The sequence below is a fragment of the Microcaecilia unicolor genome, chromosome 10 (assembly GCF_901765095.1).
Source record: "Microcaecilia unicolor chromosome 10, aMicUni1.1, whole genome shotgun sequence".
In the NCBI taxonomy this organism is placed as follows: Eukaryota; Metazoa; Chordata; class Amphibia; order Gymnophiona; family Siphonopidae; genus Microcaecilia; species Microcaecilia unicolor.
Genome location: NC_044040.1, coordinates 194380092 through 194407272, shown reverse-complemented (window position 1 = coordinate 194407272; position 27181 = coordinate 194380092). Strand labels below are relative to the sequence as shown.

General features: G+C 44.5%; 1 protein-coding gene across 1 annotated transcript in view; it reads left to right on the top strand.

Moving 5' to 3' along the window:
- LOC115479064 (transient receptor potential cation channel subfamily V member 6-like) overlaps positions 1 to 27181 on the top strand; it is a 64309-nt gene that overhangs the window by 19476 nt on the left and 17652 nt on the right. Inside the window, exons 6-10 of the mRNA XM_030216792.1 lie at positions 2415 to 2587; positions 5706 to 5852; positions 8759 to 8965; positions 26044 to 26130; positions 27103 to 27179. Of these exons, the coding sequence (XP_030072652.1) occupies positions 2415 to 2587; positions 5706 to 5852; positions 8759 to 8965; positions 26044 to 26130; positions 27103 to 27179 (691 nt within the window). The remainder of the gene's footprint in view (positions 1 to 2414; positions 2588 to 5705; positions 5853 to 8758; positions 8966 to 26043; positions 26131 to 27102; positions 27180 to 27181) is intronic.

Here is a 27181-nt window from a genome sequence, read left to right as displayed (position 1 = left end):
GTCTCTGATTCACTGGCAGTGTGTGCTGAGAGGCCGCCACTTGCACGCGCCAGTAGGTCAGGTGACATCTGATTCTCGTGCCTGTGTCAGAGCTGAGGTCTGTGCACCAGACTGGGAGCAAAGAGGATTAATAGTAACATAGTAAGTGACAGCAAATAGACCTGAACGGTCCATCCACTCTGCCCAATAGTCACACTCATGATCAATTCATCATTAAATCAACGAGTGTGATATTATATACTTGATTATGGTCTTTCTTTCGTGTTTCTGGAACAAAGACCATAGAAGTCTATCTGGCCCCAACCTTATGTTCCAACTGCTGGAGTTGCCATCGAAGCCCACTCCAGCCTATTCATGTTCTCATTTGTGGGACACAGACCATAAAAGTCTGTCCAGCACTGTCCTCATGTTCCAGCCACTGAAGTTGCTGCCTAAGCCCTTTCCAGCCCATCCTACACCAGATTGCCATGTATGAGACACAGACCATACAAGTCTGCCAGGTATCAGCTCTAGTTCATCACAGCCAGAGTCGCCATCTAAGTGTCACTTGACATATCCATACACATGCAGCCATTTAAGGTTAGCACGCCTTTTTGAATTCCGTCATCATTTGTGACTCTATCACCTCCTTAATGGAAGACTTTCCACATTTATGCTATTAAAGCAAGGAAGAAGAGGAGGAGGAGGAAGAGGAGACAGCACTCAAATAAATTGGTATTCGGTAGATGAGAGGCTGGTGCAGGTGCAGCTTACACTTCCACGGGAAGCCCACAGAACTGGTTCCATCCCCGCGGGAACCCCGCAGGAACTGCCTCCATCCCCACGGGAACCCCGCAGAACTGCTTCCATCCCCGCGGGAACCCCGCAGGAACTGCCTCCGTCCCTGCGGGAATCCCGCGGGTTCCGCGGGATTCCCGCGGGGACGGAAGCCGTGCAGCTCTCTACTTGTGATCTTGGGCAAGTCACTTAACCCTCCATTGCCTCAGGTACAAAATTAGATTGTGAGCTCTCTGGGGACAGAGAAATATCCAGAGTACCTGAATGTAACTCACCTTGAGCTACTACTGAAAGGTGTGAGCAAAAATCCAAATAAAAAAATAATAAATTACCAAATGAAAATGAGCAAAAAAAACCATGATACTTTGTGGTTTTGGTCATTCGCCGATAATAGGGGGTGCACCTTTTCCAATAGTAGAACCGCTATGCATATACAAACCAGTACGCATACATAAATGTGCAAGCATTCATGCCCTTTCGTGAAAAGAGTGGGCAGTATTATCGACAACTGACAAAATGGCCAAATGAAAACGAATAAAACAAAAATTCCTGTAAGCCAGTGTTTCCTAAGTCCAGACCTAGAGTACCCCCTTGCCAGTCAGGTTTTCAGGATGTCCACGATGTATATGCATGAACTTGATTTGCATGCACTGCCTCTATTCTATGCAAATCTCTTTCATGCATATTCATTGTGGATATCCTGAAAACCTGACTGGCAAGGGGGTACTCCAGGACCGGGCTTGGGAAACACTGCTGTAAACGACACGAAGCAAAATTTTCTGGCTGCGTATCCCTAGACAGTGTTAGCACAATTCGATGGACAGGGCCACTAAGTTTTAAGAGCGAAAAACTGCATTATTGGCGTACAATTCCCACTGGACAAAAGGGGATTTGTGCTGATTACAGGATTTCCTTAGCTTATGCCTGTGAACAGGGCCTTCAGGGGTCTTTTACTAACCCTTAGAAAGACCAAGGAGGCTAGGGCTTTTCAGCTTGGAGAAGAGACGGCTGAGGGGAGACATGATAGAGGTATATAAAATAATGAGTGGAGTGGAACAGGTGGATGTGAAGCATCTGTTCACGCTTTCCAAAAATACTAGGACTAGGGGGCATGCGATGAAACTACAGTGTAGTAAATTTAAAACAAATAGGGGAAACTTTTTCTTCACCCAACGCATAATTAAACTCTGGAATTTGTCGCCGGAGAATGTGGTGAAGGCGGTTAGCTTAGCAGAGTTTAAAAAGGGGTTAGACGGTTTCCTAAAGGACAAGTCCATAAACCACTACTAAATGGACTTGGGAAAAATCCACAATTCCAGGAATATCATGTATAGAATGTTTCTAAGTTTGGGTAGCTTGCCAGGTGTCCTTGGCCTGGATTGGCCGCTGTTGTGGACAGGATGCTGGGCTCGATGGACCTTTGGTCTTTTCCCAGTGTGGCATTACTTATGTTAGTATCAGATATCTGCAGCAGGGCCCATTGGAATAAAATGGGACCTGCTGCAGATAACTCGAGCTAACCTTTAGTAAAAGACCCCCCTCAGTGTGCTATGGTAAACTCCAAGAATAGTGCACAAGAATCACAATGAGACTAAACGCTAACCAATCCTTAGTCACTTGGGCTTCTCTCATTGCAGGAAACACAGTCCTCCATATGCTGGTGCTGCATCCAAATAAGTTTATGGCCTGTAAGATGTATGACTTTTTGATTTCTCTCACGACAAAAGAAAATGTTCGGCGTTTGGAAAGCATTATGAACAAGCAGGGTTTTACCCCACTGAAACTGGCTGCACATGAAGGAAATATGTTGGTAATCTATACTTTTCTACCTTTATTTTATGTTCTGTTTCCGAACACTCTAATACACAACTGCAATGACATTCGACACAAACATGATGAGGACGTGATTCACTATTTATTTTTTGGCCCAGCTCCTTTCGGTTTCTAGCTCGTTCATTAGGCTTTGGTGCCAGGAACCTTTATTTACAATTTTCTGAGATTTTTCCTCTTATCTCCCAAATCATCCCAGCCATCACCAAGATAATCCTTCCAGAGCACAACTACTATGATCCCTAGGATTGGTGGTTTGGGTGATAGTAACATAGTAACATAGTAGATGATGGCAGAAAAAGACCTGCATGGTCCATCCAGTCTGCCCAAGACAAACTCATATGTGTATACCTTACCTTGAATTTGTACCTGTCCTTTTCAGGGCACAGACCATATAAGTCTGCCCAGCAGTATTTCCCGCCTCCCAATCACCAGTCCCGCCTCCCATCACCGGCTCTGGTACAGACCGTATAAGTCTGCCCTCCCCTATCCTCGCCTCCCAACCACCACCCCCCTCTTCCCCCCAACTGCTCCGCCACCCAATGTCAGCTAAGCTTCTGAGGATCCATTCCTTCTGCACAGGATTCCGCTATGCATATCCCACGCATGTTTGAACTCCGTTACCGTTTTCATCTCCACCACGGAGTGGGCAGGCTCTGAATTTCTACATCTGGCAGCGCTTGGGAAGAAGTAAAGGAGGGCAAAGGAGTGGGTTGCCTAACTTCCGCTCACTATACTTAAGCGTTCCTTAGGATCAACCTACGTAAAGTACAATCTCACTGAAAAAATCCTAACCAAAAGAACTATACTATTTGTGTTTGTGTAATCTTTTACGAAGGAAAAAACCTCAACAGACTCCTCAGTTCAGCTCTACGGCTTTTAATTGTCCGGTGTTCTTGCTGTCATCATTGGCAAAAATCCTCCAATTCCTACAAACTCATTTACTATTTGTTATTTAATGAATTAACCAGCACTTTCCACTGCCTAACTCCCACCCATGGTCACCCTATGCTCCCTCCCAGACGTGCGTCCAATGCACGGCCAAATTGGAACTAGCGCCCGGCTACCGGGTGCCCCAGGCGGTAATTCCATTTTTGATGCACGCCCAAAATACGCAGTGTTTTTTTTATTTTCTACTGCGTGGCGCTTACCCGGCGGTAATCAGCAGTTTATGCGTGCTGGCTGCTTACAGCCCGGTTAGCGCGTGGGACCTTCCCGCTAAGTCAGTGGGTGGTGGGGTAAGGTCTCAGGCTGAAAATGGACGCATGCTGGTTTGAATTTTGCTGCACATCAATTTTTGGCCACAAAAAAAAATGCCTTTTTTTTCCAGGCGCGCTGAAAATTTGAGCTGCCCGCATCCAAAACACGTGCCTACACAAGCGCAAGCCACTTTGCGACGTGTCTTATTAAAAGGGCCCCATAATTCTTAAATTTGTGACTTAACTTTGGTCCTTTTGGGAGAAAGAGGTTTATAAATACATAACACATTATCATCAGTTTGAAGGCTCAGTAATGGCAGCCATTTTCCTTTCTCTCCTCATCCTGAGCTCTCCACCTCCATGGCACAGGTCCAACAGGTCCCAACAGATATGAGATCTGATATCAGATTCCACCATGTTACATTGCTACAGCCTGTGCCATGAGACTAGCCCTGAATGTACTGTTTTCAGGGCCGCCGAGAGGGGGGGACAGGGGGGGACAAAATTCCCTGGGCCCGGACCTCCAGGCGGGCCCGGCGCTGCACCAACTCCGTGGGTGGTACAGACAGGCGCTCCCTCCCTCCCAGGGCCCGCCCGCCGTCCCTCCCTCCGAATTTCAAAGGCTATCACCTACCTCGTCCTCGTCGGGGTTGGTTACGGCGACAGCTGCCTGCACGCAGTGAAAAGCGTGCAGGCTCGCATTTCAGCCTTCCCTCAAGGGCGGGACCAGAGCTGAGAGACAGACAACAAGGGAAGGCTGGAGTGCAAGCCTGCACGCTTTTCACTGCGTGCAGGCAGCTGTCGCCGTAACCAACCCCGACAAGGACGAGGTAGGAGATAGCCTTTGAAATTCGGAGGGAGAGACGGCGGGTGGGCCCTGGGAGGGAGGGAGGCCTTGGAATTCGGACGGAGGGAGGGGGGCCTTGGAATTCGGATGGACGGACGGAGGGAGGGAGGCCTTGGAATTCGAACAGAGGGGAGGGGGTGGAGGGGGGAGAGGCAGTGACCTGGGGGGGGGGCACAGTGACTTCGGGGGGGGGGGGGCCAGGGGCAGCCTTGTCCCGGGCCCGGCCCAGTCTCTCGGCGGCCCTGACTGTTTTTATAAACAAGGATCTTTGGATATACAAAAAAAGCCTGGATTCTTCCTGAAATGAAACCAGACTGATTACCATTAGTATCTCCTAGTTGCTAAATATTATTCTGGGCTAGGGTAAGGTTACCTTACGTCCGGATTTACCCGGACATGTCCTCTTTTTGAGGACATGTCTGGGCGGGTTTTGCCAGCCCGCCCATTTGTCCGGATTTCTGGACACACGGGTGGGCAGGCGGCGGACCTATCCTAGCCTCCCCTCCCCTTCCCTTACTTACTATCTACTGCCCTGGTGGTCTAGTGACCTCTTCGGGACAGGAAAGAGCTCCCTCTTTCCTGCCCGGAGCGCTGCCCTTGCCCTGCATCCTGTTGATGTATGACGGTCTCGGGATTCAAAATGGCCACCGAGAGTTGAATTGGCCTCGCGAGACTTCAACTCTCGGTGGCCATTTTGAATCCCGAGACCATCACAGCAACAGGATGCAGGGCAAGGGCAGCGCTCCGGGCAGGAAAGAGGGGGCTCTTTCCTGCCCCGAAGAGGTCACTAGGGCAGTAGAAAGTAAGTAAGGGGAGGGAAGGTGACGGGGGGAGGGGAATATGTGACCCGGCAGAGGGGAGGTGACGGGGGGGGGGGGGGCAGGAGAAGGGAATATGTGACCCGGGGGAATATGTGACAGGGGAAGGGATGAGAGCAAGAAAGGGAGGGGTGAGGATGCAAAAGGGGCGTGGTGTGGGCGGGGCAGAGGGCAAAATATGGTAACCCTAGGCTAGGGCAGTATTTCTTTTTATAACATTGTTGGATTTTACAGATGTTTCAGTACCTAGTGAAGAAGAAGAGACGAGCCTATTGGACGCTGGGACCTATGACAGTTACTCTGTATGACCTAACGGGAATTGATTCATGGAATGACAGAAATTCGGTTTTAGATATTATTTGCAACAGTAAGAACAATGAAGTGAGTACTTTCAACCTAGCTATAATGTAGAGGTCTATTAAGCTGACTGGGCTTGAGACAAAAACTGGATTCTTTAGTGCTGCTACCTTTTAAAGGACCGAGGAAAAAAAGATGTTGTAATGCAACTACTACTACTACTATTTAGCATTTCTATAGCGCTACAAGGCGTACGCAGCGCTGCACAAACATAGAAGAAAGACAGTCCCTGCTCAAAGAGCTATGTAATAAAAGTGAGCCAAGTATAGGACAATCAAGCCATTGTGACATCACTGATGAGGTTGGCTCTTATTGGTGGACTGAAGCATTATGACATCACAATATTAGCTCTGGTTACAAGAGACTACTACTACTACTTATCACTTCTATAGCGCTACAAGGCATACGCAGCGCTGCACAAACATAGAAGAAAGACAGTCCCTGCTCAAAGAGCTATGTAATAAAAGTGAGCCAAGTATAGGACAATCAAGCCATTGTGACATCACTGATGAGGTTGGCTCTTATTGGTGGACTGAAGCATTATGACATCACAATATTAGCTCTGGTTACAAGAGACTACTACTACTACTTATCACTTCTATAGCGCTACAAGGCATACGCAGCGCTGCACAAACATAGAAGAAAGACAGTCCCTGCTCAAAGAGCTTACAATCTAATAGACAAAATAAATAAATAAATAAAGTAAGCAAATCAAATCAATTAATGTGAACGGGAAGGAAGAGAGGAGGGTAGGTGGAGGCGAGTGGTTACAAGTGGTTACGAGTCAAAAGCAATGTTAAAGAGGTGGGCTTTCAGTCTAGATTTAAAGGTGGCCAAGGATGGGGCAAGACGTAGGGGCTCAGGAAGTTTATTCCAGGCGTAGGGTGCAGGGAGACAGAAGGTGCGAAGTCTGGAGTTGGCAGTAGTGGAGAAGGGAAAAGAAGGATTTATCCATGGAGCGGAGTGCACGGGAAGGGGTTTGGGAAGGAACCTCAGAAGAGACCTATGAAGTCTCAAAGTCATGTGCTGCATTTTTGTTTTTATTGCTCTCTTACAAAATATTACAACCTACAAAGACTTCAGTTCCCTTCAGGACAGATCTGTTTTTTATATTTAACCTGTTTCGTTCCCTGAGACTGACATCTTCTCTGTTTGCTAGGTAAAACGCTTCTTTGTCTTACTTAGGGGTCCGTTTACTGAGGTGCGCCGAAAAATGGCCTGCGCTGGTGTAGATGTGAGTATTGCACACGCGCAGGTCCATTTTTCAGCACGCCAGCAAAAAAGGCCTCTTTTTTTTGGCTGAAAATGGATGCATAGCAAAATGAAAATTGGCGCACGTCCGTTTTGGGCCTGAGACCTTACCGCCACCCATTGACCTAGTGGTAAGGTCTCGTGCGTTAACCGGACGGTAATCGTCAGCGCACGTATAATGCTGATTACCAACCAGTTAGCGCTGTGCGCCAGAAAGCTTTCTGGTGTGCATAGCGGATGCACGTAAAAAAATGAAATTACCACACAGGCCACGTGGTAGCCTGGTGGTAGATCAAAATTGATGCACGTAGAATGCGCGTACACGCCTAAGCAGCTTAGTAAAAGGGCCTCTTAATCAATTTCCTTGTTTACTTAAGGTAGTCCAGTTTTCAACCATGTAAAAAGATCATTCTTGACCTTGGGCTAGGGGTGAAGTCCTCAGAAATGTAACTCACTCATGCTGCGGTCAGTATCTCATAGACAGCCTGTGCGGGCGGATAGGATTATAACTCGTCAGGCATTCAGCAACTCCGTATGTGACAAACATAAATTTGTGCAGGGACTGCTGCTTTTTAATATATTTATAAATGATCTAGAGATGAGAATAACTAGTGCGGTAATTAAATTTGCTGATGACACAAAGTTATTCAAAGTTGTTAAATCGCAAAAGGATTGTGAAAATTGCAAGAAGACCTTATGAAACTGGGAAACTGGACATTCAGATGGCAAATAATGTTTAATGTGAGCAAGTGCAAAAGAGGAACCCAAACTATAGCTATGTGATGCACAGTTCCCACATTAGGAGTCACCAACCGGAAAAGGATCTAGGTGTCATCATTGATGATACTATGAATCCCTCTGCTCACTGTTCAGCGGTGATTAAGAAAGCAAATAGAATGTTAGGTATTATTAGGAAAGGAATGGAAAGCACAAATGAGAATGTTATAATGCCTTTGTATTGCTCCTTGGTGCGACTGCACCTTAATATTGTGTGCAATTCCGGTCACCGCATCTGAAAAAAGATAGAGTGGAATTAGAAAAGGTACAGAGAAGGGCAAGGAAAATGATAAATGGGATGGGACAACTTCCTTATGAGGAAAGGCTAAAGCGACTAGGGCTGTTCAGTTTGGAGAAGAGACGGCTGAGGGAAGATATGATAGAGGTCTATAAAATAATGAGTGGAATGGGTGGGCGTGAATTGCTTGTTTAGTCTTTCCAAAAACACTAGGACTAGGGGGGCAAACAATGAAGCTATTAAGTAGTAAATTTAAGACAAATCAGAGAAAATATTTCTTCACTCAACCTGTAATTAAACTTTGGAATTAATTGCCAGAATATGTGGTAAAAGCAGTTAGCTTAGCAAGGTTTAAAAAAAAGGTTTGGCTAACTTCTTAGAAAAGTCTATAAGCCATTATTAAGATGGACTTGGGGAAAATTCACTGCTTATTTCTAGGATAAGCAGCATAAAATCTATTTTACTGTTTTGAGATCTTGCCAGGTACTTGTAACCTGGGTTGGCCACTGTTGGAATTAGGACCTTCGGCCTGTCCAAGTATGGCAACACTTATATTCTCATGTTCTAAGTAGGTACCTACTTGTCTCTGATGAATAAGCTTGAAATAAGTGTTCCTTATAGAATTACTCTGAATATCAAACATCTATTTTTCTTTTATATTCAGGTGAGAAATCTTTTGAAAGTAACTCCTGTGAAGGAATTGCTTCACTACAAGTGGACTCACTATGGTTATAAGTATTTTCTTTTGTGGACCATGTTATATATTCTGTACACAATTGTTTTGACGGTGTGCTGTTTGTATCGTCCCCTGAAAGCAGTAACTATTGAAGGTGAAGAAATTGTAACCATCAAGGTCTTAAAACCTCTGAACGTAAGAATGATTCTTTTATGCTATTTTAACATTCCCAAATTTGAAATAAACCTTAATTTTATATCTAGTTGCTGAAGTATTATTATTTTGGTAATAGGTATATATGACGGCATTGATAAGTATTAATGATATTTTATGGTCTAATAGGGAGGATATTGGGCATACTAAATCAGTGTTTCCCAATCCTGGTCCTAGAGGCACCCCACAGCCAGTCAGGTTTTCAGGATACCCACAATGAATATTCATGAGAGAGATTTGCATGTAGTGGAGGCTGACAGTGGGTGAAGCTTGATTCAAATCCCATTGATGCTCCATGTGATCTTGGGCAAATGACTTAACTCTCCATTGCTGCAAGTACAAACAACGGAGGCACTGCAAGCAAATCTCTCTCATGAATGTGCATTGTGGGTATCCTGAAAACCTGAGTGGCTGGGGTGCCTCTAGGCAGAGGCGTAGCCAGACTCAGTATTTTGGATGAGCCCAGAAGTAAATTGGAAAGGCCCTTCCATGCGCACGTGCCCCCTCCCCCAACCACACACCACAAATATCTTCCCGGAGATATTTCACCTACCTCACATCTTCTCCCTCTCCTCTGTGGTGTCCCGGCATCTGTGCTCCTGTCTCTGAACACCGTCCCTGCCTGATGTCGGTATAAGCGTCCTCAGCGCCTGCAGTGATTCATTCTCGCTGCTTGTGCTGGCCCTGCAGGCTTCCATCTGCCATGTCGCTGCCCTTGCTAACGTCATTGCCTGTTTCCTATCTGGCGGATCACGGCAGATGGAAGCCTTTGAGGGCCGGGGCAAGCAGCAAGAATGAATCGTTGCAGGCGCCGAGGACACCTGGACCGACACCGGGGAGGGTAGGGGTTCAGAGACCGGAGTGCAGATGCCGGGATGCCGCGGAGGAGAAGGGGGGAAGACAGCAGTGTGGTGCTGCAGCTGGGTGAGCCTGAGCCAAGATTGGGTGGGCCTGTGCCCACCCAGGCCCACCCTTAGCTATGCCATTGCCTCCAGGATCAGGTTTGGAAACCACTGATTTATGTGCACAACTATGGCCGAGTATAAAGCAGGGTGCCTAACTCTACCAGCATGTAAATCAAAAGGGGCATCTCAGGGCTGTTCCATAGTTATAGTAGACCTAACGGGTGCCAGCATTTACACCAGGTTTCAGAAGATGTAAGTCTGGCACCTAAAGTTACTCATGGGAATCAGCACTGAATGCATTTAGCTCCTATTTTTTCAACCCCCCCCCCCCCCCCCCCCCAATTTTTGAGCAGAAATTATAGAAGCCCCCTCTTACTGTGTGAGAAAAAGCATTAAAGCATTTTGTGGTATTTTACCTGTTAGTGTGTGCTAAATTGTGTTAGATGTTTTTTAAAATACTTTTTTGCAGGGGCATAGAAGCGTTAACCAGCTAGCGCATTCTGATTAGCATGGGTTAACTGCTAAATAATGTAAAGTTAATGCAGGAGCACCTAAATAGGAGATGCTAAGTGCTCCCATGCCAATTTTTTGCAGGTTCTGTATGCAAATGGAAAATTAGCATGGGACTTACAAAAATACCCTTATTAACCCCTACATTAAGTCTGGACTTAGCACATGGGAAATCCCACATGACAATGCATCAAGCAGTGGTGTGGCTATGGGGGGGCACGGGGGCCTGGGCCCCCCCAAATTGGCACTGGGGTCCCCAACCCCCGCTAGCTAAAGCATTTGTCCCGTGCTGGTCTCACATTGCTTGGCCTGTTTTCAGTCGCTGTGGATGCTCATATGCTCTTATGCCTCATATGAACAATGAGCAATGGAGGGTTAAGTGACTTGCCCAGAGTCACAAGGAGCTGCCTGTGCCTGAAGTGGGAATCGAACTCAGTTCCTCAGGACCAAAGTCCACCGCCCTAACCACTAGGCCACTCCTCCTATTCAGGGGTCTGACAAGGTATATCCATCTAATTCACAGGAAACATATCAAGCACCTGAGGATTTTGTCCGATTGGCTGGTGAGATATTTACAGTCCTGGGAGCATTCCTGATTTTATTCACTGAGGTAGGTCGGCCTGAACCTGAGATTTAATGGCACTGTTGTGAGGTACATAGATTTTCTGTCCAAAGAAGCCGGGGCCTATATTAATAGAGGAGATAAGTTCAGACCTCCAGAGGAGGGATAAGGATTCAGAGATACTAGAGAAGACTCTTACTGATCATAGGAAAAGCAGAATATGATGAAAGGAACTTCACCTCTGTTGTAATGCAAGGCTCCGTTACCCAACAACAAGGGAGATATGATAGAGGTCTAATACCAAGTGGAGTGGATGAGTAGACGTGAATCACATTCACTCTTTCCAAAAATACAAAGACTAGGGGGCATGTAACGAAGCTAATAATTAGTAAATTTGAAATAAATTGGAGAAAATATTTATTCATTCAACATATAATTAAAGTCTAGAATGCATTGGCAAAGAATGTGGTAAAAGCAATTAGCTCATCAGGGTTAAAAAAAAAGGTTTGGATACGTTCCTAAAGGAAAAGTCCATAAATTATTTTAAAAGATGGACTTGGGAAAATCCAGTGCTTATTCTTGGGATAGGCAGCATAAAATCTGTCTTGTCTTGATCTTGTGGGATCTTGTCAGGTACTTATGACCTGGATTGGACATTGTTGGAAACAGGGTACTGGGCTTGATGGATCGTCTGTCCCAGTCTGGCAATGCTTTTGTACTTATGAATAGTTTAATTTAGGCAGCAGGGAGGGAAGAGCAGGGTGAACCAGAGACGGTGGCTGCTTTAAAACAAGATTTTGTTTGATTTTATTTTATTCACAAAATGAAATGAGTATATTTTGTTGAAATGTCCAGTTTTGTTTCAAATGAAAACTCATTGCTCTCCAGTATATGATGAATGATACTAACCATTAAAAAAAAATAATAGGGCAACTGTACTTTCTTAGTAGAGCTGTACCTTTTCTGATGATGATAACAATAATAAAATGTGCATCAAAATCTGGAATTGATTTTGATCTAGGTTGCTGGACTTCTTAGAGATGGACCTAGGCAGTTCTTTGGAAACACAATGAAAGGCGGACCATTTCATCTGACTATGTAAGTATGTGTTCAGTACTACTACTACTACTATTTAGCATTTCTATAGCGCTACAAAGCATACGCAGCGCTGCACAAACATAGAAGAAAGACAGTCCCTGCTCAAAGAGCTTACAATCTAATAGACAAAAAATAAAGTAAGCAAATCAAATCAATTAATGTGTAAAGGAAGGAGGAGAGGAGGGTAGGTGGAGGCAAGTGGTTCAAGACAGTGGCGTACCAAGGGGGGGTGGTCCGCCCCGGGTGCACGCCGCTGGGGGGGTGCCGCACGCCTGCCGGCTCTTCGTTTTCATGCTCCCTTTGCCCCAGAACAGGTTACTTCCTGTTCCGGGCCAGAGGGAGCATGAAAATGAAGAGCTGGCAGGTGCACGGCACCCCCCCCCCAGCGGCGTGCACCCGGGGGTTCTTTCGCCGGGGGGGGGGGGGGGTGCTGAACCCGGGGGCGGGGCGCATCGGCGATCCGCCCCGGGTGTCAACCCCCTAGGAACGCCACTGGTTCAGGATGATTTGCCTATTTTACAGGCGCGCTGAAAAATGGATCTGCACCTACACTAGCCCAGCCCATCTTTCAGCACATCTTAGTAAAAGGATCCCTTGGTGTGATCTTTTAATTACATTCCCTGGAAGGGTGATTCAAATGCTAAATGTGCATTTCACAAATATTTCTTTTACATGGATTATTAACAATGAAAATGTGTCATAGTTTCAATTTCCTTGTAATGGCATCTGGTTTTTATTTCAGGCTGCTCTACGCCGGCTTCATTGTGACCATTTTAATAATGCGGCTCGCAGGCAGCACGGCGGAGACCGTAATTACGCCCATGGCTCTTTTAAGTGCCTGGTGCAGCGTGATCTATTTTGCCCGTGGATTCAGGTTCCTTGGTCCTTTATGCATCATGATTCAAAAGGTAAGTCGTAAATATATTTCTCCCATCTTAGTTTCTCATCAGCTGATGTGGAACAGAGCTAGAAAAATGCATTTGCCGGTATCGGCTGCGGTGCCAGAAACAGCAGAGCTCTCTGTTCATTGATCTTTCAAATTGAACATCAGGAATTCTCAATGCTTTACTGAAGAGCCCACTGCCTCCCTGCTTTGCAGAATATCCATAATGAGATACAACGGTGTATACTGAGATTCCAAAGTATGCAAATTTATCTCATACATATTCATTGTACCACAGGGTTAAATTCTCAATGATTAGCCACATAATACATCACAATTCCTATGTCACTTGGCTAGTACAATGTTTCTATACCAAATTCAAAACATTCCAAACCCATTCACCCATATATTAAAATTGCAATCTTTATTACAAACTCATTTACTAACAATTAATAAAACTCTCTATTGGATGATCTCATGACATCCTACCTCCTCCACATTTTAACATACACAATGCCCAAATGTCCTTCTCCAATAATTGTTGTTGAAATCAGAACAGTTGTAAGATGCCCATAGGAAATTCCAAGTCTACAGTCTATTTCAAGAACTCTTTTAACATTGTGGCACACCCCTAATCAGGAGCGCCAAATTTCTAAACAGTGAAGCTGTTGTAAATCCCGATAGATTTTGAAGAAGAGCCGCTGATCATTGGGGGAAGTATAGGGTATCAGACATCAACTCCATCAAACTAAAAGTTTTTCTGGCCCCAAATATCTTTTTGGTCCCAACACTGGCCGTGTTTCCATTTAACTTCATCAGGAGACCTTATTCAATACGTAATGAACAGTATTACAATCATCCCCTCGTATCCATACTAAAACCTTGTAAACACTTAAGTACATATTCATTAAGGATATCCTGGAAACTAGATTGGCTTAAAAACCCCGTTGTACAGAGCTGTCATTCTCAATCTTTTCCTGGAGGCACACCTAACCCTGTCAGGTTTTCAAGAACACCACAACGAATATATATGAAATAAATCTGTATGAATCGGATACCTGATATATGCAAATCTATTTCATGCATATGCGTTGCAGTGATCACGAAAACCTGAATGGCTAAGTGCATAGGTGCCAACATTTCAAAATGATTGTGGGTGCCACACACAATACAAATGATCCCTCCCTGGACACGGTGAAAGAGCTTGGTCAACACCCACTGGCCCCCATAGAGCTGGCTCCTATGGCTAGGTGTGCCTCCAGGATAGGGTTGAGAAGCACTGGTATAGAACAATTAAAAATAAACTCAGAACATTCTAGAAAATATTGGGCAATCCAGAACCTGAGCAGGTGGCACCTTGACACCTTTTTTTTTGTTGTTACATTTGTACCCCGCACTTTCCAACTCATGGCAGGCTCAATGTGGCTTACATGGGGCAATGGAGGGTTAAGTGACTTGCCCAGAGTCACAAGGAGCTGCCTGTGCCTGAAGTGGGAACTGAACTCAGTTCCTCAGTTCCCCAGGATCAAAGTCCACCACCCTAACCACTAGGCCACTCCTCCACCTTCATCTTCCACCCAGGGGCGTAGCTACGGGTGGGCCTGGGTGGGCCCAGGCCCACCCATTCTTGGCTCAGGCCCACCCAGTCCTAGTCTGCGAGCCAATCGCAGCTCTGATGTTATTTTTTTCTTACCCGCAGCGGCGAACGGGCGGCCCTAAAAGCAGCAAGCAGCCAGGCTCATCGACTCTATCCTTCCTTCGCTTCCTGCCCTCTCAGCGTCCCGCCCGCTCAAAAGGAAATGACATCAGAGGAAGGCGGGATGCACGCAGAGAGGGCAGGAAGCGAAGGAAAAACGGAGTCGACGAGCCTGGTTGCTTGCTGCTTTTAGGGCCACCCGTTCGCCGCTGTGACTTGGGGAGTGGAGTGGAAGTGAGCCAGCAGCCTATCTATTCCACTCCCCCGCGCAGCCGTCGCCGTTCAGGCAAGTTAAACAAAGCAGGCAAACCTGTAAGCTGCTGCAAGCTGCATCCACGTTGTCGTTCTTTATTGAGACAGACAGATGGGAGATGCTGTGAAGGGGGAGAGAGGGGGAGGTAGATGCTGGATAGAATGGGGAAGGGGATGGATAGAAACAGGATGGGCAGGGGAGAGAGGAGAATTGCTGGACAACAGGGATTGCTAGAGGGGACAGGGGAGAGAGGAAATTTGATGAAGATGGATGGAGGAGAAGGCAGGGGAATGGAGAGTTGCTGGACATGGAGTGGAGGGCAGGGGAAGGAGAATTGCTGGGCATGCATGGATGGAGGGGAAAGGGGAGAGGAAATTTGCTGGAGATGGATGGAGGAGAAGGCAGAGGAATGGAGAGTTGCTGGACATGGCGGAGGGCAGGGGAAGGAGGAGAATTGCTGGGCATGGATGGAGGGGAAAGGGGAGAGAGGAAATTTGCTGGAGTTGGATGGAGGAGAAGGCAGGGGAATGGAGAGTTGCTGGACATGGCGGAGGGCAGGGGAAGGCGGAGAATTGCTGGGCATGCATGGATGGAGGGGAAAGGGGAGAGAGGAAATTTGCTGGAGTTGGATGGAGGAGAAGGCAGGGGAATGGAGAGTTGCTGGACATGGAGCGGAGGGCAGGGGAAGGAGGAAAATTGCTGGGCATGCATGGATGGAGGGGAAAGGGGAGAGAGGAAATTTGCTGGATATGGGTGGATGGAGGAGAGGGCAGGAGAGAGGAAATTTGCTGGATATGGATGGATGGAGGAGAGGGCAGGAGAGAATGGAGAGTTGCTGGACATGGATGGATGGAGGGGAGGGCAGGGGAAAGGAAAGAGGAGACTTGCTGAACATGGATAGATGAATGGAGGGGGCAGGGGACAGAGGACATTTGCTTGATATGGGTGGATGGAGGAGAGGGCAGGGGAGAATGGAGAGTTGCTGGATGGAGGGAGGGGAGAGAAGTCAGGGAGGAGATGTGCATGGATGGAGGGGAGGGAAGAGAGGAGAAATGCTGGACATGGATGGAGGGGAAACTGCTGAGTTGAGGAAGGATAGGGACAGGGCTACAGCTGGTAGACAGGACACATAAGGACACAAGAGGATGGTGGACATGGTGAGAGAAAAAATATCAGATGGAAAGAAGACACTGCATGAAACAGAAGACACTGGGACCAAAGCGAATAGATCAGACAACAAAGGTAGAAAAAAGTATTTTATTCAGAATTTATTAATTGGAATATGTCAGCTTTTGGAAATGTACATCTGTGATATTTTGCATGTAGGTTTTTAATTTTTCTGGTATTGCTGCATGCTAAGTCTAACTTCTTGAGTTAACTTTCCAGTTCAGTATTTTGCCTTCATATTTTTTGATTTCTAGTTCCTTGTGTCATGTCCGTTGTGTCATGTGTTCATGTGTGATCAAGGTGCAGTATTCTGATTGCGTGTAGTATTTGCAGTCCTTTTGTTTTGCTTTTTTTTTTCACGAGGTAGTGTATTGGTGTTTTAGAGCCTAGTGTAATTACAGTTCTGCCTTTTCAAGCATAAGGTTGTAGCTTGTCCTGTCCTTGGAATTAGTGCTGTTATGGTTTAGTAAGGATATGAGTGTGTTTTTGCACAAGTTTGTGTACAGCATTTTGCAGTGGAGCGATTGTGGGATAATGTAATTATATTTAAAAATATCAATTTTTCCATTAAGTATGTATGTGGTTATACTGATGCAGGGCAGCTTTTGGGCAGACTACTTAGAAATCCATCATCAAGTGAATTCTAAGGCATTATTTTGTAGGATCCCAAGAGACACTGCTCATACTTATATAGACAGTGTGTGCCCACCCATATTAGCTCTGGGCCCACCCAAAATCTCAGGTCTGGCTACGCCACTGCTTCCACCTCACCTCCTAAACATCATCACATGACCAATCACCCAAGAATGGATTTATGATGGCTGTAGCATTGCACTACATACATTTTAAATGCATTTAACAATATCAAGTTAGTACATACATGAATGCAACTTACAACATATGGCGATTACATACATGATGCCTAGTTCTTGTCAATATTCTATCTAGATCATTTCAGGGCGGGGGGGGGGGGGGGGGGTCTATCCTTTCAAGTCACACAGTTCCAACTGCTTATTTCCACCTTACTTACAAAGCATGTTTTCTGCCCTGTCTGGGCATAACCGTAGAAGTGCCCATGCACTACCATCACTTCTTTCAGCAGGATAGTCACCATTTCTAGAATCCAGGGGAATTCCCACTGACCCAGTATGGCTACTCTTATGTTCTCTATAGCTTGACACATACAATTCTGTGCCACTTGTTGGCGTTGTTATTGAGAAAACTAGCAGTTACGTGCATAAGTATGCTAAGCACCATTCATTAAAGGCACATGTAGCAGGTTCGGCATATAAACACTAGAAGGCATACCAATGGGTGGAGCATGGGCAGAGGTACCACAGAATCCTGTAAATTACATGGTGCTCGCCGCACACACAAAGTTACACCAGGGCTCTGGGAGGTGTGTCTGATGGCATGTCACATTTTTGGGGTGCCAGTGATGGTCTGCATTAGTATTATTTAACAGAATCTTCGTATTAAGATTCTATTACTGAATTAGTACATAAGTATTGTCATACTGGGAAAGACCACAGGTCCATCGAGCCCAGCATCCTGTAACAGTGGCCAATCCAGGTCACAGATACCCAGCAAGATCACCAAAAATGTACAAAACATTTTATACTGCTTATCCCAGAAATAGTGGATTTTCCCCAAGTCCATTTAATAACGGTCTATGGACTTTTCCTTTAGGAAGCCGCCCAAACCTTTTTTAAACTCCGCTAAGCTAACCACCTTTACCACATTCTCTGGCAACGAATTCCAGAGTTTAATTACACGTTGAGCCCTAGTGCTAGTATTTTTGGAAAGCGTGAACAGACGCTTCACATCTACCCGTTCAACTCCACTCATTATTTTATAGACCTCTATCATATCTCCCCTCAGCTACCTTTTCTCCAAGCTGAAGAGCCCTAGCCGCTTTAGCCTTTCCTCATAGGGAAGTCGTACCATCCCCTTTATCATTTTCGTCGCCCTTCTCTGCACCGTTTCTAATTCCACTATACCTTTTTTGAGATGCGGTGACCAGAACTGAACACAATATTTGAGGTGCAGTCGCACCATGGAGCAATACAGGGTGTGCCAATGGGGTGCCAAAATTAGCAAGTAGGACCGTATTTGCATATCACATCTTTTTGGGAGTGAACAAATAAAAACACTTCCTAATAGATCGGACAGGTACTTCCAAGTGATGGACTTGATGGACTATTGGTCTGACCCATGACAGCTTTTACGCTTTACATGGCTCTCTGCTGAAAGTCTGAATCAATCCTCCATAAATAGCTTAAATAAATAAAACCATAGATATAACAACTTCAGATTCTTTTTTTTTTTTTTGGGGGGGGGGGGCATTAATGATATTCTGCCATTTCAAGTTGATCATACCAGGATAAAAGCATGAGATCCAGTACACCCTTTAATAAGGCAATGCAATAATGGGGTCATTTACTATGAGCGATATATACAATGGGCCATGTGGTAGATAACACATAATGGCATTATCAAACAATCCCCGGGCTTCTATATAGCGCAACTTAAGTTGCACATGCAAATCCAAGTGTATTCTAGATTTGTGCATGCAACTTAATTAACAAGCCAATCAGCGCTAATTGCCACTTAAGCAACTATTGGCACTAATTAACATTAATTAGAATTTACACACAGACCTGTCTAAGTGTATTCTTTAACAAGATGTGCATAAATTAAGTCACATAGTTGAAAAGGGGGGTGGCTATGGGTGTGGAATGGGTGGGCCATGGGCGTTTCTCAAATCTCTGCGTGTGGTTATAGAATACACCTGGTATGTGCCTAATTTAGGCATCGGGATATATACCAACTTTCACTTGGTGTAACTGCTCATGACTAAATTTAGCCACACAGACAGGCGCTCAGCCTAATCCATGTGAAAATTTAGGCTTATTCTATAAAGTACACCTAAATGTAGGTGTACTTTATAGAATACTAGTGGAACCAAGCCCGTTTCCTCAACAATGAAACAGGCCCTAGGAAGGCTGTCTTGTAAGCGATTTTTCTTTCTCCCCTGCCCTCCCCTCCATGTCCAGCGATTCTCCTCTTCCCTGCCCTCCCATCTGTCTGCCGCAATTCTCTCCTCTCTTCCCCTCCCGTCGATTCTCCTCTGCTCTTCCCTTGATTCTGTTCTTCTTTGTACTTGAACGTTCTCTGGCTGGCTGGCTTCGTTCCGTTCGTAACATCCCGATGTCAGCTCACCTCCAGCTTTCCCTTCCCTCTCACTATTCTGCCCTCTGTCATTACATCTTGACGTGAGGGTGGGACAGTGAGGGGGAATGGAACGCTGGAGGCGAGCTGACGTCAGGAGATGTTACAAACCCAGCCAGCCATGGAACGTTGGAGGTACAAATTATTATATAGGATGCCTAGGCATGTTTTCTTTCAGCGCAGATTTTTCAGGTACCATATGTAGAATCTTGCCCAATACCCATGACCACCTTAGTCATCTAAAAGAACTAGAACAGTAATTAAAGACAAGTTGCAAACTTATTCTAATTAGAATAAAACAAGAAGCAACATCTTTATGACTTCCTTTCCTGCTCGAGCACGATAAAAATGCAAATCTGGCTGCAAACCCATGTATTGTTTGGCATAGATAAAATATCAATTGGTATTAAGCATCAACTTTTTTTTATTTTTTCCCCAAAGTGCAGCATTATTTCTGGGCTTATGTATTGTCAATAAAACTATTTTTATGACTGATAAGATAGCATGTTTCTTTTATGGTGTCAAATCATCATTTCAGTAACAATAATTTTTTTCTCCATTTTTAGATGATATTTGGTGACTTACTTCGATTCTGTATCATCCTGATTATTGTCATCATAGGATTTAGCGCTGGTAAGTTCATAAGTCTTGCAATCATTTGCTTACCTTACTTATATAATTTGCATTATTTTGCCTGCCTTCTAGATCTTATATCGTATATTGGGTGAATCCTGTTCAGAAGGAATGTATCCTTGGGAGCTTAGCCGAGTTTAGGTGGCAGAGCAGGTGGTGGGAGGCGGGGATAGTGCTGGGCAGACTTATACGGTCTGTGCCAGAGCCGGTGGTGGGAGGCGGGGCTGGTGGTTGGGAGGCAGAGATAGTGCTGGCCAGACTTATATGGTCTGTGCCAGAGCTGGTGGTGGGAGGCGGGACTGGTAGTTGGGAGGCGGGGATAGTGCTGGCCAGACTTATACAGTCTGTGCCAGAGCTGGTGGTGGGAGGCGGGACTGGTAGTTGGGAGGCGGGGATAGTGCTGGCCAGACTTATACAGTCTGTGCCAGAGCTGGTGGTGGGAGGCGGGGCTGGTGGTTGGGAGGCAGGGATAGTGCTGGCCAGACTTATACGATCTGTGCCCTGAAGAGGACAGGTACAAATAAAAAGTAGCACATATGAATTTATCTTGTTGGGCAGACTGGATGGACCGTGCAGGTCTTCTTCTGCCGTCATCTACTATGTTACTATGTTATTATAAAGGATCATCCTATGATACGCTATTTTTACTTTGGAATACTGTGGTTACTGTTAGACCACATGGATAAATAAAAAGATAGGTAAAAAAAATAGTGTAGGTGACACACAGCATTGCATGAGCTGTGCACCTTTCATGTTTTTGAATAAGAATCTTAAAGTCATCCTTTAAATTTCCATACATGGAATCCAATAGGAAGAGATTTCTAGGAGAGCACCTTTCTCTCTCCATCCACCCCACGCTATTTAAAAAAAGCTAGGGTAATTAGAAAATTCATAGCCATCCTCAGTTTCTGCAGTAGCACAAAGGCCAATTACGCAGCCATTTTGGCCATCCACAACAGGTAAACAAGAGGGCTAAAGAGCATGGAACAAAGTCTACACATGACTAGCAACATGGCTACATCCACACTTGCTTTCCTCAGCATATTAAACTTAATGAGGTCAACACCATCCAGTGCCAACCCCATAAATTAATCCTGCTGAAAATGACCATCACTTACATGGCCAAATTCTGACCATATCAATCAGTGTATGGTAAGAAACTGGCCATATTAATGGAGATGAAGTTAGGGTTGTTTGTAGGATGGGGCTTGAGATCATCCGTATATTGGGTGAATGGATAATTTATCTGTTTGAGTTTGGCTGCAGTAACTTAAAAGGATAAAATATATTGTGGCACCCAATGTGGTTGATCAAAAATTTTTTTGTTAACTTTGTTATTGAATTATGCTTATCCAACTCATACATAAAACAGCCTATAAATTGCTCCAAATTTTTTAGTTATTTCAGAATAATTAACAAGAATAACTTGTTAGTGAAATACAGCCAGGAAATATTGAACAATCATATTATAAAAACCCCCCAGAGAATTAACAATTTACGCGGAAACAAATTTCGCTTTCTCAGACCACTAAGTTGAGGGGGGGGGGGGGGGGGTGAAATGAATAGAGAAGTTTACAATAAGGAAATTATTATTTAAACAAATAGAAAAAATCGCTGCATACTACCAAAATTAACATTACAGATGTTATTTAAGTTGCTTCATATCCAGAAATGACTTTAATTGATCTGGTGAATAAAACACATATTTAGTCATACCCATTTTTACTATGCATTTGCATGGATATGCAAGAAAAAAAAGAACCTCCTATTTCTAATGTCCTTTTCCTCATTGCAAGAAACACTTCCCTTTTTTGCTGGGTTTGTTTCGTCACATCAGGGTAAATCCAAATCTTTTCCCCTCCGAAGAGGGCATTAATATTCTTGAAGTAATGTCTCATAATAGCATTTAAGTCCTGCTCAAATACCAAAGAGACAATAAGAGTTGATCTTTCTGTGGAATTGTCCAAAGTTTGTTCTAATAAAGCAGAGATATTATCCAATTCGACATTTGTTCTTGTTGCTCCAAATTTTTACCAGTCCAGTCAGTCCCTGGCACTGGGCGAGAGTACATTATCACATGCAACAATTGTGCCTTTGATGGTGGACACTACAAGATTGGCGATACAAGATAAGCGTTGTTTTTGTGAAATTACTACTACTACTACTATTTAGCATTTCTATAGCGCTACAAGGCATATGCAGCGCTGCACAAACAAACGTTTACTGAGGTGCGCCGAAAAATGGCCTGCGCTGGTGTAGATGTGAGTATTGCACACGCGCAGGTCCATTTTTCAGCACGCCAGCAAAAAAGGCCTCTTTTTTTTGGCTGAAAATGGATGCATAGCAAAATGAAAATTGGCGCACGTCCGTTTTGGGCCTGAGACCTTACCGCCACCCATTGACCTAGTGGTAAGGTCTCGTGCGTTAACCGGACGGTAATCGTCAGCGCACATATAATGCTGATTACCAACCAGTTAGCGCTGTGCGCCAGAAAGCTTTCTGGTGTGCATAGCGGATGCACGTAAAAAAATGAAATTACCACACAGGCCACGTGGTAGCCTGGTGGTAGATCAAAATTGATGCACGTAGAATGCGCGTACACGCCTAAGCAGCTTAGTAAAAGGGCCTCTTAATCAATTTCCTTGTTTACTTAAGGTAGTCCAGTTTTCAACCATGTAAAAAGATCATTCTTGACCTTGGGCTAGGGGTGAAGTCCTCAGAAATGTAACTCACTCATGCTGCGGTCAGTATCTCATAGACAGCCTGTGCGGGCGGATAGGATTATAACTCGTCAGGCATTCAGCAACTCCGTATGTGACAAACATAAATTTGTGCAGGGACTGCTGCTTTTTAATATATTTATAAATGATCTAGAGATGAGAATAACTAGTGCGGTAATTAAATTTGCTGATGACACAAAGTTATTCAAAGTTGTTAAATCGCAAAAGGATTGTGAAAATTGCAAGAAGACCTTATGAAACTGGGAAACTGGACATTCAGATGGCAAATAATGTTTAATGTGAGCAAGTGCAAAAGAGGAACCCAAACTATAGCTATGTGATGCACAGTTCCCACATTAGGAGTCACCAACCGGAAAAGGATCTAGGTGTCATCATTGATGATACTATGAATCCCTCTGCTCACTGTTCAGCGGTGATTAAGAAAGCAAATAGAATGTTAGGTATTATTAGGAAAGGAATGGAAAGCACAAATGAGAATGTTATAATGCCTTTGTATTGCTCCTTGGTGCGACTGCACCTTAATATTGTGTGCAATTCCGGTCACCGCATCTGAAAAAAGATAGAGTGGAATTAGAAAAGGTACAGAGAAGGGCAAGGAAAATGATAAATGGGATGGGACAACTTCCTTATGAGGAAAGGCTAAAGCGACTAGGGCTGTTCAGTTTGGAGAAGAGACGGCTGAGGGAAGATATGATAGAGGTCTATAAAATAATGAGTGGAATGGGTGGGCGTGAATTGCTTGTTTAGTCTTTCCAAAAACACTAGGACTAGGGGGGCAAACAATGAAGCTATTAAGTAGTAAATTTAAGACAAATCAGAGAAAATATTTCTTCACTCAACCTGTAATTAAACTTTGGAATTAATTGCCAGAATATGTGGTAAAAGCAGTTAGCTTAGCAAGGTTTAAAAAAAAGGTTTGGCTAACTTCTTAGAAAAGTCTATAAGCCATTATTAAGATGGACTTGGGGAAAATTCACTGCTTATTTCTAGGATAAGCAGCATAAAATCTATTTTACTGTTTTGAGATCTTGCCAGGTACTTGTAACCTGGGTTGGCCACTGTTGGAATTAGGACCTTCGGCCTGTCCAAGTATGGCAACACTTATATTCTCATGTTCTAAGTAGGTACCTACTTGTCTCTGATGAATAAGCTTGAAATAAGTGTTCCTTATAGAATTACTCTGAATATCAAACATCTATTTTTCTTTTATATTCAGGTGAGAAATCTTTTGAAAGTAACTCCTGTGAAGGAATTGCTTCACTACAAGTGGACTCACTATGGTTATAAGTATTTTCTTTTGTGGACCATGTTATATATTCTGTACACAATTGTTTTGACGGTGTGCTGTTTGTATCGTCCCCTGAAAGCAGTAACTATTGAAGGTGAAGAAATTGTAACCATCAAGGTCTTAAAACCTCTGAACGTAAGAATGATTCTTTTATGCTATTTTAACATTCCCAAATTTGAAATAAACCTTAATTTTATATCTAGTTGCTGAAGTATTATTATTTGGTAATAGGTATATATGACGGCATTGATAAGTATTAATGATATTTTATGGTCTAATAGGGAGGATATTGGGCATACTAAATCAGTGTTTCCCAATCCTGGTCCTAGAGGCACCCCACAGCCAGTCAGGTTTTCAGGATACCCACAATGAATATTCATGAGAGAGATTTGCATGTAGTGGAGGCTGACAGTGGGTGAAGCTTGATTCAAATCCCATTGATGCTCCATGTGATCTTGGGCAAATGACTTAACTCTCCATTGCTGCAAGTACAAACAACGGAGGCACTGCAAGCAAATCTCTCTCATGAATGTGCATTGTGGGTATCCTGAAAACCTGAGTGGCTGGGGTGCCTCTAGGCAGAGGCGTAGCCAGACTCAGTATTTTGGATGAGCCCAGAAGTAAATTGGAAAGGCCCTTCCATGCGCACGTGCCCCCTCCCCCAACCACACACCACAAATATCTTCCCGGAGATATTTCACCTACCTCACATCTTCTCCCTCTCCTCTGTGGTGTCCCGGCATCTGTGCTCCTGTCTCTGAACACCGTCCCTGCCTGATGTCGGTATAAGCGTCCTCAGCGCCTGCAGTGATTCATTCTCGCTGCTTGTGCTGGCCCTGCAGGCTTCCATCTGCCATGTCGCTGCCCTTGCTAACGTCATTGCCTGTTTCCTATCTGGCGGATCACGGCAGATGGAAGCCTTTGAGGGCCGGGGCAAGCAGCAAGAATGAATCGTTGCAGGCGCCGAGGACACCTGGACCGACACCGGGGAGGGTAGGGGTTCAGAGACCAGAGTGCAGATGCCGGGATGCCGCGGAGGAGAAGGGGGGAAGACAGCAGTGTGGTGCTGCAGCTGGGTGAGCCTGAGCCAAGATTGGGTGGGCCTGTGCCCACCCAGGCCCACCCTTAGCTATGCCATTGCCTCCAGGATCAGGTTTGGAAACCACTGATTTATGTGCACAACTATGGCCGAGTATAAAGCAGGGTGCCTAACTCTACCAGCATGTAAATCAAAAGGGGCATCTCAGGGCTGTTCCATAGTTATAGTAGACCTAACGGGTGCCAGCATTTACACCAGGTTTCAGAAGATGTAAGTCTGGCACCTAAAGTTACTCATGGGAATCAGCACTGAATGCATTTAGCTCCTATTTTTTCAACCCCCCCCCCCCCCCCCCCCCCCCAATTTTTGAGCAGAAATTATAGAAGCCCCCTCTTACTGTGTGAGAAAAAGCATTAAAGCATTTTGTGGTATTTTACCTGTTAGTGTGTGCTAAATTGTGTTAGATGTTTTTTAAAATACTTTTTTGCAGGGGCATAGAAGCGTTAACCAGCTAGCGCATTCTGATTAGCATGGGTTAACTGCTAAATAATGTAAAGTTAATGCAGGAGCACCTAAATAGGAGATGCTAAGTGCTCCCATGCCAATTTTTTGCAGGTTCTGTATGCAAATGGAAAATTAGCATGGGACTTACAAAAATACCCTTATTAACCCCTACATTAAGTCTGGACTTAGCACATGGGAAATCCCACATGACAATGCATCAAGCAGTGGTGTGGCTATGGGGGGGCACGGGGGCCTGGGCCCCCCCAAATTGGCACTGGGGTCCCCAACCCCCGCTAGCTAAAGCATTTGTCCCGTGCTGGTCTCACATTGCTTGGCCTGTTTTCAGTCGCTGTGGATGCTCATATGCTCTTATGCCTCATATGAACAATGAGCAATGGAGGGTTAAGTGACTTGCCCAGAGTCACAAGGAGCTGCCTGTGCCTGAAGTGGGAATCGAACTCAGTTCCTCAGGACCAAAGTCCACCGCCCTAACCACTAGGCCACTCCTCCTATTCAGGGGTCTGACAAGGTATATCCATCTAATTCACAGGAAACATATCAAGCACCTGAGGATTTTGTCCGATTGGCTGGTGAGATACTTACAGTCCTGGGAGCATTCCTGATTTTATTCACTGAGGTAGGTCGGCCTGAACCTGAGATTTAATGGCACTGTTGTGAGGTACATAGATTTTCTGTCCAAAGAAGCCGGGGCCTATATTAATAGAGGAGATAAGTTCAGACCTCCAGAGGAGGGATAAGGATTCAGAGATACTAGAGAAGACTCTTACTGATCATAGGAAAAGCAGAATATGATGAAAGGAACTTCACCTCTGTTGTAATGCAAGGCTCCGTTACCCAACAACAAGGGAGATATGATAGAGGTCTAATACCAAGTGGAGTGGATGAGTAGACGTGAATCACATTCACTCTTTCCAAAAATACAAAGACTAGGGGCATGTAACGAAGCTAATAATTAGTAAATTTGAAATAAATTGGAGAAAATATTTATTCATTCAACATATAATTAAAGTCTAGAATGCATTGGCAAAGAATGTGGTAAAAGCAATTAGCTCATCAGGGTTAAAAAAAAAGGTTTGGATACGTTCCTAAAGGAAAAGTCCATAAATTATTTTAAAAGATGGACTTGGGAAAATCCAGTGCTTATTCTTGGGATAGGCAGCATAAAATCTGTCTTGTCTTGATCTTGTGGGATCTTGTCAGGTACTTATGACCTGGATTGGACATTGTTGGAAACAGGGTACTGGGCTTGATGGATCGTCTGTCCCAGTCTGGCAATGCTTTTGTACTTATGAATAGTTTAATTTAGGCAGCAGGGAGGGAAGAGCAGGGTGAACCAGAGACGGTGGCTGCTTTAAAACAAGATTTTGTTTGATTTTATTTTATTCACAAAATGAAATGAGTATATTTTGTTGAAATGTCCAGTTTTGTTTCAAATGAAAACTCATTGCTCTCCAGTATATGATGAATGATACTAACCATTAAAAAAAAATAATAGGGCAACTGTACTTTCTTAGTAGAGCTGTACCTTTTCTGATGATGATAACAATAATAAAATGTGCATCAAAATCTGGAATTGATTTTGATCTAGGTTGCTGGACTTCTTAGAGATGGACCTAGGCAGTTCTTTGGAAACACAATGAAAGGCGGACCATTTCATCTGACTATGT